This window comes from Sesamum indicum, linkage group LG5 (genome assembly GCF_000512975.1).
Source record: "Sesamum indicum cultivar Zhongzhi No. 13 linkage group LG5, S_indicum_v1.0, whole genome shotgun sequence".
In the NCBI taxonomy this organism is placed as follows: domain Eukaryota; kingdom Viridiplantae; phylum Streptophyta; class Magnoliopsida; order Lamiales; family Pedaliaceae; genus Sesamum; species Sesamum indicum.
Genome location: NC_026149.1, coordinates 11,505,719 through 11,518,869, shown reverse-complemented (window position 1 = coordinate 11,518,869; position 13,151 = coordinate 11,505,719). Strand labels below are relative to the sequence as shown.

Below are 13,151 nucleotides of genomic sequence, written 5' to 3'. Positions count from 1 at the left end.
AAAATTATATTTAATATTTTTAAGATTATTTTTATATAATAAATAAGTTTATTCGTTAATTAATTGATATTAACAAAAAAATTAGATTAAAAGTTATATTTCTTCTCGATTGATTTAGTACTAATTTATTGCAAATTAAATAAATTTTTTTATGACAAAATTATTTTTATACATTATCACACATTAATGCACGTGATGAAGTAAATTTTCAACGTTATAAAAATAGTTTAGTCATAAAATATTTATTTGACTTGCATTAAGTCAATTGATGATAAATATCGATTTTTTTTTAGTTTTTTTTATTAATATTAACAAATTCAATAAATTGTGACTAACGAAGGGACATATTTGTTAGACAGAAGCAAACCTCAAGAGCACTAGATATAATTCTTCAAATCATAGAGGGTTTATGTGTAGTAATTACATCAAATTTTAGGAGAGAAAAGTGTAATTATCCCTATAATATATTCTCACTTTTAAAAATTTTGTTTAGTTTAGTTACATATATATATATATATATTTAATCTGTGTATACTATTTATAGAGCTCAAGACCTCATAGAAACTACCAATAATATTTTAATGGTTAAAGTTGAGGTCCCATGCACATATTCCGAGTCATCCTATTGGATAATTACAAAAATCCCTCATGACAACAAAAGAATACGATAGTTTATGAATGATGTTGAGGTTTTTAGGGTCATGTATGTGTAATTTTTTAAAAAATAGGGTTGGTTTGTATAAATAATGTCAATGTTTATAATTATCCAAAAAGTATGAATAATTATTTTTTGACAGTTATTTTTTCACTTATTTTTAGGCATTCTTTACACTATTTTTTTTCGAATAGCCGCTGAAACTATCTACTAAATGGCTTCCCACAGGGTGGATAATTCTTCCAAGGAAGTATCTAAGGAAGTGCTATGTCTTGGGGGGTCAGCCATAGGACCTACAGTTCTAGGAGGTGGTGGTACTGGTGCTTAGGGTGCTGTGGCGGACCCTCCACTAGTCGGGGCCAAGGATGTCCCCGCAACAACTTGCAAAGCCTGAGCGTTGCCAGGTGCCTCCACAGCCTTCTACTTGTTTGCGGTGTTGCCTAGAATTTCCATGATGACCCACGTCTTGAACTTTATGTTTTTCCACGAACGGCGCCAATTGATGCATGCGAGAATAACACAAGTCCAACAAGCTTCGACTTTGGTGATGGATTCGGATACTCAAGTAAAAGGACTTCAGAAACGGACTTACAAAACAATACATTAGCACTCCAATACTCAAGTTAGTATCGAATTTAAGAGAAAATATTTATAAAAAATAAATCATAATGGAAAATCGAGATATGATTAGCAAATCCATGAGAGAATTCATGTTAAGAGTGTACTTGAAGGGCAAAGTAAAAATTGACAACATTATTTCCGAGTTTGGAAGGTGACCCTCGTCTGGGGACCAAACTTGTATTTATAGGAGGTGTCCCCATTCAGTAGGATTCTACACGTTCCCTCTATTCTCGGAAAGAATGAATAAATTTGTTCGGATAAGCCATAATCTGTTATTATCCTCTGTTAATCTTGTTGATAAAAGTCTACCTCCAAATTGAGGGGGATGCTTCACTGGCAAGAACTCCTAATCAGCAGGGAGTCCTCTAATATGGATCGGTAAGCTACAATTATCTCTTTTAAGATTTAGTATAATTACGAATATCTCATTATTATTTAAAAAATTATAAATAACTTCTTTAAATGAAAAATAATTATATATTTCTAGAAGATGAGGTGGACATTACTATTTTATCATTGCTGATTTTTTTATATATCTATATATATATTTAATAAAAATATAAAAATAAATTGAGGATGGGTGATATAAATAATCCACATGGAATATTAGTCAATAAAATATTTTAAGAAATAAAAAAATATATTAAATAATAATAAATAATTCAAAAGGCATTTTGATTAATTCACTATAGAAAATAGATGAAAACCTAATGGAGAGTGAAGTGTGCAAAAATAGCACGGATTCAACAAGCTTGAATTTTGGTTCTAGATTTGGGCTAATAAATAAAAGGACTTGAGAAATGGAACTGGCGAAACAACACGTTAGCACTCTGATGCTCAAGTTAGTATCGAATTTAAGAAAAAGTAATCGCAAAGAGTAAATCGTAATGAGAAATCGAGATATGATGATCAAATTGGTGAAACAAATTATTTTAAGAGTGCAAAGTAAAGATTGATAGCAATATTCTAGGATCTGGAAGGTGCCCCAACTTGGGGACCAAACCTGTATTTATAGGGTGGCGTCCCCCTTTGGTGGGATTCTGCATGCTCCCTCTATTCTCGGGAAGAATGGATAAAGGTTGTTTGAATAAGTTATAATCAGTTTTTATCTTCTACTAATTTTGTTGATCCAAGTCTGCCTCCAAGTTGAGGGGGATCCTTCACAGGTGAGGACTCCTAATCAGTAAGGAGACTCCTGATCCAAGAATTTGGGGCTTTGAGGGAACCCCCTTTGACTAGTGTTTTCCTTGTTGGCTGAGGGGTACACTTCGCGATCCAGGTGTATGCCACGTGGGGATGTAAAAATGTGAATGAAAGGCCCCACTGAATGGAATTGGGGCTATGAATATAAGAAATAGTGAGAATTCTTGATCTCTCTCAATTCGAAAATCCAGAATTTGAATTGATGTCCTCTCATTGATTCCTCCTTGTATTGATTTATCCTAAAGATTTTATTCAATTGGAATTTGTTTATTCACCATGTACGAGGATTGAGGGATGATCTTATGCTTAATATATTCTCCAATACAAGTGATGCCTTCAGCAAAGTACTTTAATAAGGGAAGGCCGCTCTTTGTCTTGCAAAACATGGATCTTGGGCCAGTTATTCTTTTTGGGCCACCTTCTTGGGCTAGGTCTGCGGATATCTTGGATTGTCACCCCCTTCTTGATTTGTTGGGTTGCTAAGGGAGGCCCTAATTCTTTTACTCTTTCTTGGGCTTGATTTCTTTGGGCTATATGCATCATTCTATTCCCCTTATTTTACGGAGGAGGGGTATTCCCCAACTCCTTTTTAGAGTAGGAGTCCTTCTTATGCCCGAGGGAGTTCCCCCTTTCGTTTGGAGTGATCAATGCTTTAAGGTAACCCCCTTCTTAGTTCATGCTCTTTTTCCCACCTTCTGTTTTCTTTTTTAAGTTTGGGGCTTTGAGCCCTACCACTTGTCAGTGAGGGAATGATAGCTAGGGCTATTCCTAGCCATCATAATTGTTGCTCTCGGGGGCATACCACCCCCTCCCACGCGCCTAAGTTGCTAAGTAACCGCCAAATAAGGAGCGGTAATAGGGGGATGTGAGTTTAACTTCCCCCTCCCACGTCCTTGATCAAAGTGTAATTTTCTTTTTCTCTGTCTTCCTTTCTCATATCCTTCTTAAAGAACAAAGGTTTTTTTCCCCCAAAAATCTATATGTATTCTCCTCCTTTATCCACAATTCTTTTATGATTTTTTCTTCTCGATGTTCTTTTATGGAATGTTCAAATGAATCCGCTCGATTTGTTAAGGAGACCTTCCGAGACGATGACCCCTTAGAGGCCACTTCGAGGATAACGGGCCCTGGCTCTTCTGGGCTCCCAAGTGCCAAAGGCGGCTACTCGTCATTTAATAGATTACTAAACTAAAGAAGAGGAGGTAGGGGGAACGAAGGGGAATGGTCTTCCCCTGAGGAAGAGGAGAGGGAGGTACCCCAATCCTCCAGTCTAAAAACTTCTGCCATTGATTAGTTGATAAGTGAATTTCGTATTCCCCCATCTTTCACTATTTATACTCCTTCTCCAACTAGTATCCCCCATTCTCCTCCATCAAATTATTTGTGTTTCTTTTCAGCTAGTTACAGTCAGGCTTATGCTTTCACGTTCCCTCTTTTTGTGCTAATGTTGCTCGTCTCTTTCAAGTTCCCTTGAACTAGTTGATCCCCAACTCTTTTATGGTTTTCGCTAGTTTTTATATGATTTTCTACTTCAATGGGTCTTATGTTAGTGTCAATATTTTTGCCTAGTGTTTTCGGTGAAAATGTCCCAAAATGGGTTTTTTTTTCATTTTATATCCCGAAGAGGTTTCCTTCTTGCTTGTCCCCAAAACCTTGAAGCATTAGAATAACAGTTTCTTTTTTGTCCCACCCCCTCATCCCTGGGTCTTGCCAGATTATTGGATACAGGAGGCCCTCCCTTTGTAAACGTCGGGGTAAGGACCATTGCCTTGTCTTCCTTGTTGACCACTTTAAACGAGAGCCCTAATGACTGTCGGTCCTTAATTGATGAAAGGTTTCTGGAGCACTTTGGATTGAGTCCTTGGATGGAACCCGTGGGGGATTCCCTAAGTATATTATCTTTCTCCTTGTACTTAATTATTTTGTTTACTTATGATCATAACTATATTCTTCCTTCTTGCTAGAGAGTATCATGTTCAACCAGCTGATGCGTGATCACGCTTCTGGGGGTCTTGTTGGGGAAACCCCTCCTTCAAAATCTCTTAGGGGGACCCCTGCATCTAATGAGTCTAAGAGAAAACAACCTGCCTCTCCTTCACCAAGGATTACCCCTGGGGGTTCCTCCAAAAAAGCTAGAATGAGATCCTTGGACACCCCACTAACCAGCCCCACAAGGTCTTTTTCTAGATCCACCCCCTTCCTTTCAAGGACGAGAGGGGTATCCCCCTCAAGTCTTCTCGTGCTTCTTCAGACTGCTTGTATACTCGCCAATCTTTAAAACTAGAGAGAGCAAAGAATTCCCCTTTGGTGGCCGAATTAATGAGGGGGTTTATGACCTTGGGGATTAGAAACCTCCTGGCCCCTATGTTCTGGGAGGAGCTTAAGGGGATAGTTTCTTCATACTTGGTCAAGGTATCTCTTATGGATTTGGTTATTTTTCTTTCTTTGAAATGCTTCTTGATGATTTTTCCATCTGCAAACGGCCTCTATATGTGAGGAACTCTGTTCCCGATCCTAGGAGGCCCCTCCAAAGTGAAGCTTAGAGGTGAAAGTTCGAGAAAATGGTGGAATGCCTGGGTGCTGAAAATGCCAAGTTAAAGGACGCAAAGAAGGAAGCTAGTAGCCATTGCCAGCAATTGGAAACGATTTGAAAAGTCTGCAAAAAGAAGTTGTTGGGCATGAGGAGGTGATAAAAAAGACGGTTGAGAAGACTGTGCTTGACTTTCCCAATATTGAGTAGGGTTAACATTATCTGGAGGCTTATTCAGACGACAACCTTATGGAGTTCAAAAAATCGACGAATTATCAACAGGAGGAGGATAAGATAGTCAGGCCTTACTCTGAATACAATTTTGTGGCTTACAAAGAACATTTTTTTAGCTTAGGGGTATCCCGCATCTGGGGAAGAACCTTCTTTTCTTGATCTTGGGGCCGCCATGGATAATGCCCCAGACCCCTTCATTGAACCTCCATTCCAATAAGCGGGACTCTTCCTCTTGATTTAGGTTATTTCTTTTCTTTCCTTTAGTTAATTGTAGTTATGCCTTATTTCAAATTGACTCAGAGAGGGCATTGCAGAAGAAGATTTTGACAACATATTGGGGGAGGTCGAAGCTGAAGTGAGAAGTCCCCGAAGCAACAATTGATCCTGTAGTGGGGGATATACCGAGTGAAGAAGACCTGGAGTCGAAGTAAGGAGGCGCTCCCTTGGCCGCCGATGGAGGAACCCCTGATGCCTCTACAGATGTCCCTGTCCCGAAGAACTAGGCTAAGAAGGAGAAGGAATACATCGCTTGTGAGGAAGAAAAATGAAGATGTACTTGTCCCTCCCCCTTTAAGACAATTTTCTTGTTCTGCTCCTTTCCCCCATCACTAATGGGGATGAAGCAATTTATTTTCCTTTTTTACGGATGTTGTTTTTGATTTTCCCCTGGTCATGTTTTATGTCGAGATGTACTTGTCCCTTCCCCGAACCGTAATGTGATGACTCTCATTTCTTTCTTTACTTCAAGCTTGGTATCTATTGTGGAATTTGTGCCATGTTGCTTTTTAGTCTTTTCTGATTGATAGAGTACATGTTATTTACTGGAAAGGGCTTTTTGGCATGTTATGAGGGATACCTTTTGTCAGAGGCATCCTTTTTAACTTTCGGCATCTTGTGTCCTCAAGAATAAGGTTAATTTTTAGGTTATATTGCAAAATGTATGGATGTGAAATATGGATAAAAGGCATATAAGGGCTTAGAATGGGGGACCCAGGGTCCCCTTGATGACTGATGCCTGTATGGTTTTTAATAGGGCTTAATTATGTATTGATTTATGCCTCGCCTTATTATGTAAAACTGGGAACCTATGGAGGAAATCTCCAGAGGGAATTTTTCGAGGGACGTCCTTCAGGAGGACTTAATCTTTGTGAGGGATGCCAATCAGGAGGATTTATTCTTTGAGGGAGATGTCTTTTAGGAGGACTTATTCTTTGAATGGGATGTCCTTTAGGACGACTTATCTTTGAAGGGATATCCTTCAAGAGGACTTGTGTAGTGAGGGGAACGTCCTTCATCACATGTAATATTTGTTGAGATTGTGTATGTTCCAAGGATGTGGCAAGAGGCGTCCACCAAGATCTTCTAATTCATAAGCTTCTCGTCTTATTACTCTTGTGACCTTGTAAGGTCCTTCCCAAGTAGGATCTAATTTTTCTACCGGTTTCAAGATATCTACCCACCACAATACAAGATCTCCGACTTGAAAATTTTGAGTCTTCGCCTTTCTATTGCGAGCATTAATCATGGTGTTTTCATATCTTTTATATGTGAATAAAAGGCTTTTCTCTTAATTCTTCAATGAGATCCAAGTTATCTTTCAGGAGCTGCATATTACATTTTTCGAAAAAGTGCAACACTCTGTGGGAGGGCATCTCCACCTCACCAGAAATGATGGCCTCAGTCCTATTAGCAGCGCGAAGGTGCTCTCTCCCGTAGATCCTCGAGCGGTTGTTCTGTAAACTTATAAAACTCTAGTTAGCTCTTCCGTCCAGTTTCTGCCAACTCGCTCTAATCTCTTTTTAATTCTTTGTACTAGGATATGTTGGTGACTTCAATGGGTTCGTGGATTGGGGGTGTGCTACTGATGTAAATCTTTATTTGATATGCAAGCCTTTGCACCATTCTTGTATTTTTTGACCTTGAAACTGTTGACCATTTTTTCGAGATTTATTTTTCGGGGGAGCCCGAGGCGATAAACAATTTTCCTCCATATAAAATTCATTACCTATCTTTCTGTGATGCGAGCGAGTGGCTCTGCTTTCACCCACTTTGTTAAATAATCGATAGCTACCAAAAATAACTTTCTTTGGCCGGGAGCCAGGAGAAAAGTTCTCACGATATCTATACAACACTATGAGAAAAGGCAGGGTGATAGCATGATAAAGAGTGGCTCTGCTAGTTGATGTATAAGCGAGGCGTGCTTTTAATATTTTTCACATTTATTCACCAATTGTCGTGCATCCTGATTCATGGTGGGCCAAAAGTATCCAATCCGCAAATCTTTATTAACCAGCATCTTCTGGCATCCGCTCCACAACAACCTCTATGTATTTCTTTAAGGACACTCATCCCTTCTTGTTAGGACAAACACAAGAGTAATGGTTGGTTGAAAGATTTCTTATAGAGGATCCCTCCTTGAAGTAGGAAACGTGTGGCCTGAGTTCTTAGTCTAGCTACATCCTACCTATTGTTTAGGAGGTGTACTTCTTCTAGCCATCAGATCGAAGGTATCTTCCAATCTTCTATTGGAGATATCACTTGGACGCTCAAAGGGGCCCTTGGACTGGGTAGGTGTTGTATAGTGATATGTCTGGGTCTACAATCTTCTAATGCACTCGCAAGTTTGGAGAGAAAGTCAGCCTTAGATTATCCTCTTTTGGGATTTGAACGAGTTGTAAACTTTCAAACCTTGCTTTTAATTCTGCTATCTACTGCAGATATTGTACTATACTTTCTTCTTTGGCTTTGTACGTGCCTTCTATCTATTTAACTATTAGTTGGGAGTCCGAGTAAGCCAAGAAATATCTGGCTCCGGCTTTGTGAGCCATCTTCCTACCTATCACCAGTGCTTCATATTCAACTTCATTGTTAGAGACCTCGAACCCGAATTTGATAGCAAATTCTAGATCTTCCTCATGAGGTGAAGTGATGACTATGCCTGCACCATTGCCTTGGGTCGTGGGTGATCAATCCACATGCCGTAACCATTTTTCAACCTTGGAGGTATCCTCCATAGGTATCACTGCCATCTCGGATACGAAGTCAACCAAAGCCTGAGCTTTGATCGTCGTTCGTGGCAGATATGAGATATGGTATTTGCTTAATTCTACTGCCCATTTCACTAGTTGCCCAGAAGTATCTGGTTTGCTCAAAGTCTGGTTTAATGGTAAGTAAGTCTTCACCCCGATAGGGTGTGAGAGGAAATAAGGGCACAATCTCCTAGCTGTGATCACCAGTGGTAGAGCCATTTTCTCGATAAGACTGTAGTGTCCTTCAGGTTCCATTTAGTACCTTGCTAACAAAATAAATTGACATTTGCTTTCCTCCATCCTCACAAATGAGAATGGAGCTGACGGCTTGTGGCATGGCAGAGAGATACAAATAGAAGGTGTTCCTTGAGGACGGCTTTATCAACAGGGTCCGTAAAATACTTTTTAAGTTCTTCGAAAGTTTGCTGGCATGTAATGTTCCAGTCAAAATTCTTTACTTTTCTCAACACTTTGAAGAAAGGTAAACTCTTCTTTGCTGCTTTGGAGATAAAAGTGACTTAGTGCGGCTATCCTACCGATTAGCCTCTGTACTTTAATCTTGAGGGGCTTGGCTTCAATTCCTCTTTGTGTTACTATAAATCGAGGAAACATCCTCCTCGATCTCTAAAGGCGCATTTTCCTAAATTGAATTTCAATCGATAATTTCTTAGCACAGAGAATGTTTCTCCTAAGTTTGTGATGTGCTTTCTGGCCTCTTTGCTTTTTACTAACATGTCATTCACGCAAACTTCAACGTTTCTCCCTATTGGTGGACGAAATATTTTTGTCTATCAAACGCTGGTAGTTAGTCTTGCATTTTTCTAGTCGAATGGCATAGCCACATAACATAATATGCCGACAGAAGTGATGAAGCTAACTGTCTTACGATCTTCAGGAGCCAATATAATTTGGTGATATCACTGAAAGGCATCCATCATGCTTAGCAATTCACAACCAGTCGTGGAATCAACTAGTTGATCAATTCAAGGTAAAGGATAGAAATCCTTGGAACATGCTTTGTTGAGGTCCTTGCAGTCGATGCACATTCTCCATTTCCTTCCAGGCTTAGGTACTAGGACCATGTTGGATAACCATTCAGGGAATTGAATCTACTTGATGTGTTCTACTACTATCAATTTATCTACCTCAACTTGGACTTGTCTTTCTCAGGTCTAAAGTGTCGCTTTTTTTATTTCACTGGTTTGATACTGGGATCTATGTTGAGGTGATGGGTAATAATGTTCGAGTTGATCCCTTCCAATCCTTGGGGGGTTTAGGCAAAGATGTCTGCATTGCGGATTAAGTATTGGATTATTTCTTATCGAACTGTGCCATACATTTGGGAACCAATCTGGGTAATTTTCTCTCCATCTTCAGGCACGAGCTCAATATTTAATAGTTCTTCAGCCAGTTGAATTTTGTCGAGTGTCCTCCCTCCTTCTTCAGCTTCTTCTACTAGCTTGGCATCCTTCATCTTGTTGGGGGGTGCCTCTTTAAATGCCTCACCTGTGCTCCTTTTCTACCATTTACGTACAACCTCTATATAACACTTACGTGATTGGAGGGGGTACCCCTGCACTTCTCTTACACCATAGGATGTAGGGAACTTGATCTTCATATGATATGTGAAAATTACTGCTTGAATGCATTGAGGGTAGGCCTCCCCATAACAGCATTGTAGATGAGGGTATGTCTGCCACCAGGACTTTTAGTAGATAAGTTTTTTGAATGGGCTCAGTTCCTAGGGTTAAAGGGAGTGAGATCATTCCTCGTGAGTGTACCACTTCTCCCGCAAAGCAATACAGAGAAGTGTTCACATTTTCTAGGTGGACGTCTCTCAACTACATCTAGTCATAATCTTCCCTGAATAATATGTCTGTCGATCTCCCTGAATCTATAAAAATGCTCCCTAGTTCAAAGTTAGCCAATAATGTTGTGATGCACAAAGTGTGATTATGAGAGTTTTTAGGTCCTGATCGTTCTACTCGTCCGAACTGGATGAGGGGGTGTCCTCTTTCGCCTCCACATCCAGGACCTCCTTCAAGATTATATCATGCGCCTCTCTTACTTGGGCTTTTCTGGCATGTCGGAATTACGTTCATTTGGTCCTCCCGCTATCATCCATATGACTCCCTTACGGAGGGGTGATCATTGATTTCGGTCTTAATTTGAGATGCAGATTTGGCTCCCTCCTTTGGAAGGGGAGATCATGCTTGATGCTATGAAACATGAGCCAAACAAAGCTGCGAAGGACGTTAGGTCGGAGCATTTAAGAGAAAAATGAATAAGTTGGAAGTTACACCCACTCACCTTTTATAGGAAGACTAAGTCAGAAAGGCAGTACATTAGACTGTGGACAACATAATAGCTAAAGAGATGCCAGAGGATCGATGACCTAGATTCAATCCAATATATTCAAATTTTTGGCATTTGCCGCCAAAAGAGAATAACTGAATTGGGGGAGTAAATAATGTAGGCTTTTATGTATTGGATCTTTTAGGATAGTGGTTAGGAGTCAGCCCAACAAAGCTAAGGTTAAGAGGGTTGCCCCAAAGGTAGATCCACCATTAAAGGCTTATTTTGTCCAATTGAATTCATAACTTTTAGGGGATTAGTGACATGTGTTGGCATCTGGTGCTCTGCCATGTGTAGATCGTACAGGGTTGGGTATAAATAACCCATTTATGAAGATTCTAGATATCTGATTCCGTTATTAATTACTCTTAATGTCCCAACCTCTAAATCATTTAATCTATATTATTTGCTAATTTGAGCATCAGAATACTTATGTTGGGAACAAACCCGACACCTCTATTTTGTGTAGGTCCTCAACTTATTTTCCCGAATCTCTCGAATACCATCCAAGGTCTTTATTATACCGATCCCGATGTTGCTGGCACATTAGGCAAGTTTCAATATTTGTTTTTATATCACCCTTAGGTTTTGTATTTGATTATTTGAATCTAATTTTAAATGGTATCAATGTAATTTATCCTAACGTATAATATGAGGTAGCTCAATTATGGGTAATTCACAACAATATTGAAATATATATTGAAAAATAAATTCTTACATATATGTACCGTATAAATATTAAATAAAATGGATCAAACTCATATCACCGCAATATAAATAAATCTCAATTAATTCAGATTCAATCTAACTATAAAAGTTTCTCCAAATCAATTTTGAATTTTAAATACTACGAATTGAAGGAGTAACTCAAAATTCAAAATCCGAGTACAATAACATTATGAAACTTAATTGTATTTTGATAAAATCCCAAATTTAATTTTAAACGATAAAATTGAATAGAAAAAGAGCTAAAAGAAAATGGAAAAGCAATTTCCTTGAATAAACTACACATAAAAAACATTAAATTGTCCTTACACAAGTTGCCACCTGTATTTGCTGATTAAATTTTCTATTGCTATTACTATTGCATTTATGTTCTGTTTTATATATACGAAAAATTATTATTCAAATTAAATTTGATAAAATCAAATCAATTCCAAAGCAAATATAATACATTTGTTATGTAATTAACCACTTTTTGTTTAATTGTACCATGAAAATATATATATATATATTAGACTTTTTTTATAATTAATTCAAATTTGATAAATTTGATTTGCATCTTCCCAGCCTCATATATATATACATATTACGTGTATAATCTTTTTTTCCTTAATAAAGTTATTGACATAATTTTTATTGTACACATAGTGTGTATATAAAATAACATACAACAAAAATTGTAACAAAAATTCCAATCCGCATATATATGGCAATTACATTGAATGCTTGCTTAGTTCCTTTTTCTACATAGCAAGGGAAATTTTGAGGCGAAAAATATCAAACTCTAACAAAGAAGACGCTGAGTTCAGGTCCACTGTTCCCATCCGGATTCATCATGTAATAAGTTTCCGAGTCCTTTGACCCCACTACCCTCTCAAAGTGAGCCCGCATATACGTTAGCTCTCCCTCGGCCGCCGCTTCCCCGACGGCGCTGCTTTCTCCGGGCAACACTCCCGCCCCCATCGACACTGCATGCAGTGTTTGCATGACTTTCAAATCATCGTCGGTCGGCTCCCTCTTCACAGCATACCCTACTTTCCTCCCGTTGCAGTACATAGTCCAAATGGGCTCGTCGATGAGTTTTATCTTTTCCGACGGGTTCTTTTCGCATTCAAGAGCAATTCTCACGAGCCCCAGACCCATGTCCTGGAGAAGTTTACCCGTCTGGATTGAGAGTTCGAGAACCAGCATGGGCAAACACCTGGGGTTCTCTTGGATAGCTATGTTTACGCGTGATTTCCGGTGGCCGAAGAGGGTTCCCGTCATCTGTTTGCCGCCGTGGATGTGGCCCTCGTGCATGCGATTCGTGTGAATGGAAACCGGCATCTTGCATGGCGGGTTGATCACTGGAAATGACCGGAAAACGGACTTGACCCGCCTGAAAAGTTTGGTGGATTTCGATGGTGTCTTCTTGTGGGAGGGTTGTTGGAGGGAGAGTTGGGGCCTTGGGGGGGATTGGTCGGGCGCCACTGCGTTGGCGGACGGAGGAGGAGGCGGAGGTGGGCGTTTAGGGGTGGGGGGTTTGTGTTTAGGTGTTGGCATTTTTGGTGCGGATGGAAATAGGGTATTGTGGGTGTGGGGTATTATATGTGGATTGTTGAAGGCGGCCGGTGTGATGGTTGTGGAGGAAGTGTATATGAAGAGAGCATGTTATGGGAAGCACGTATTTGGCTAATTTTTTATTTTTTTTCCCCTCAATTTAGGTATTTTGTTTTTGGTTAATTAAATAAAATTTGGTACTGTTGGCTTCAGTTGACTAAATGTTGTTGTTGTCGTACGTAGGTAGTTATTTTACTTGGTG

The 13,151-nt window shown here is 39.2% G+C and overlaps 1 protein-coding gene across 1 annotated transcript; it reads right to left on the bottom strand.

The window, feature by feature from the left end:
• Positions 12,052–13,137, bottom strand: LOC105162388 (protein MIZU-KUSSEI 1-like). The gene has a single exon (XM_011080388.2). It carries the CDS (start codon positions 12,890–12,892, stop codon positions 12,128–12,130), a length of 765 nt encoding a protein of 254 aa, XP_011078690.1. The 5' UTR covers positions 12,893–13,137; the 3' UTR covers positions 12,052–12,127.

What these genes read in the sequence shown, in the direction of transcription:
- LOC105162388 (XM_011080388.2), bottom strand. Translation starts at nt 12,892, where the DNA reads ATGCCAACACCTAAACACAAACCCCCCACCCCTAAACGCCCACCTCCG.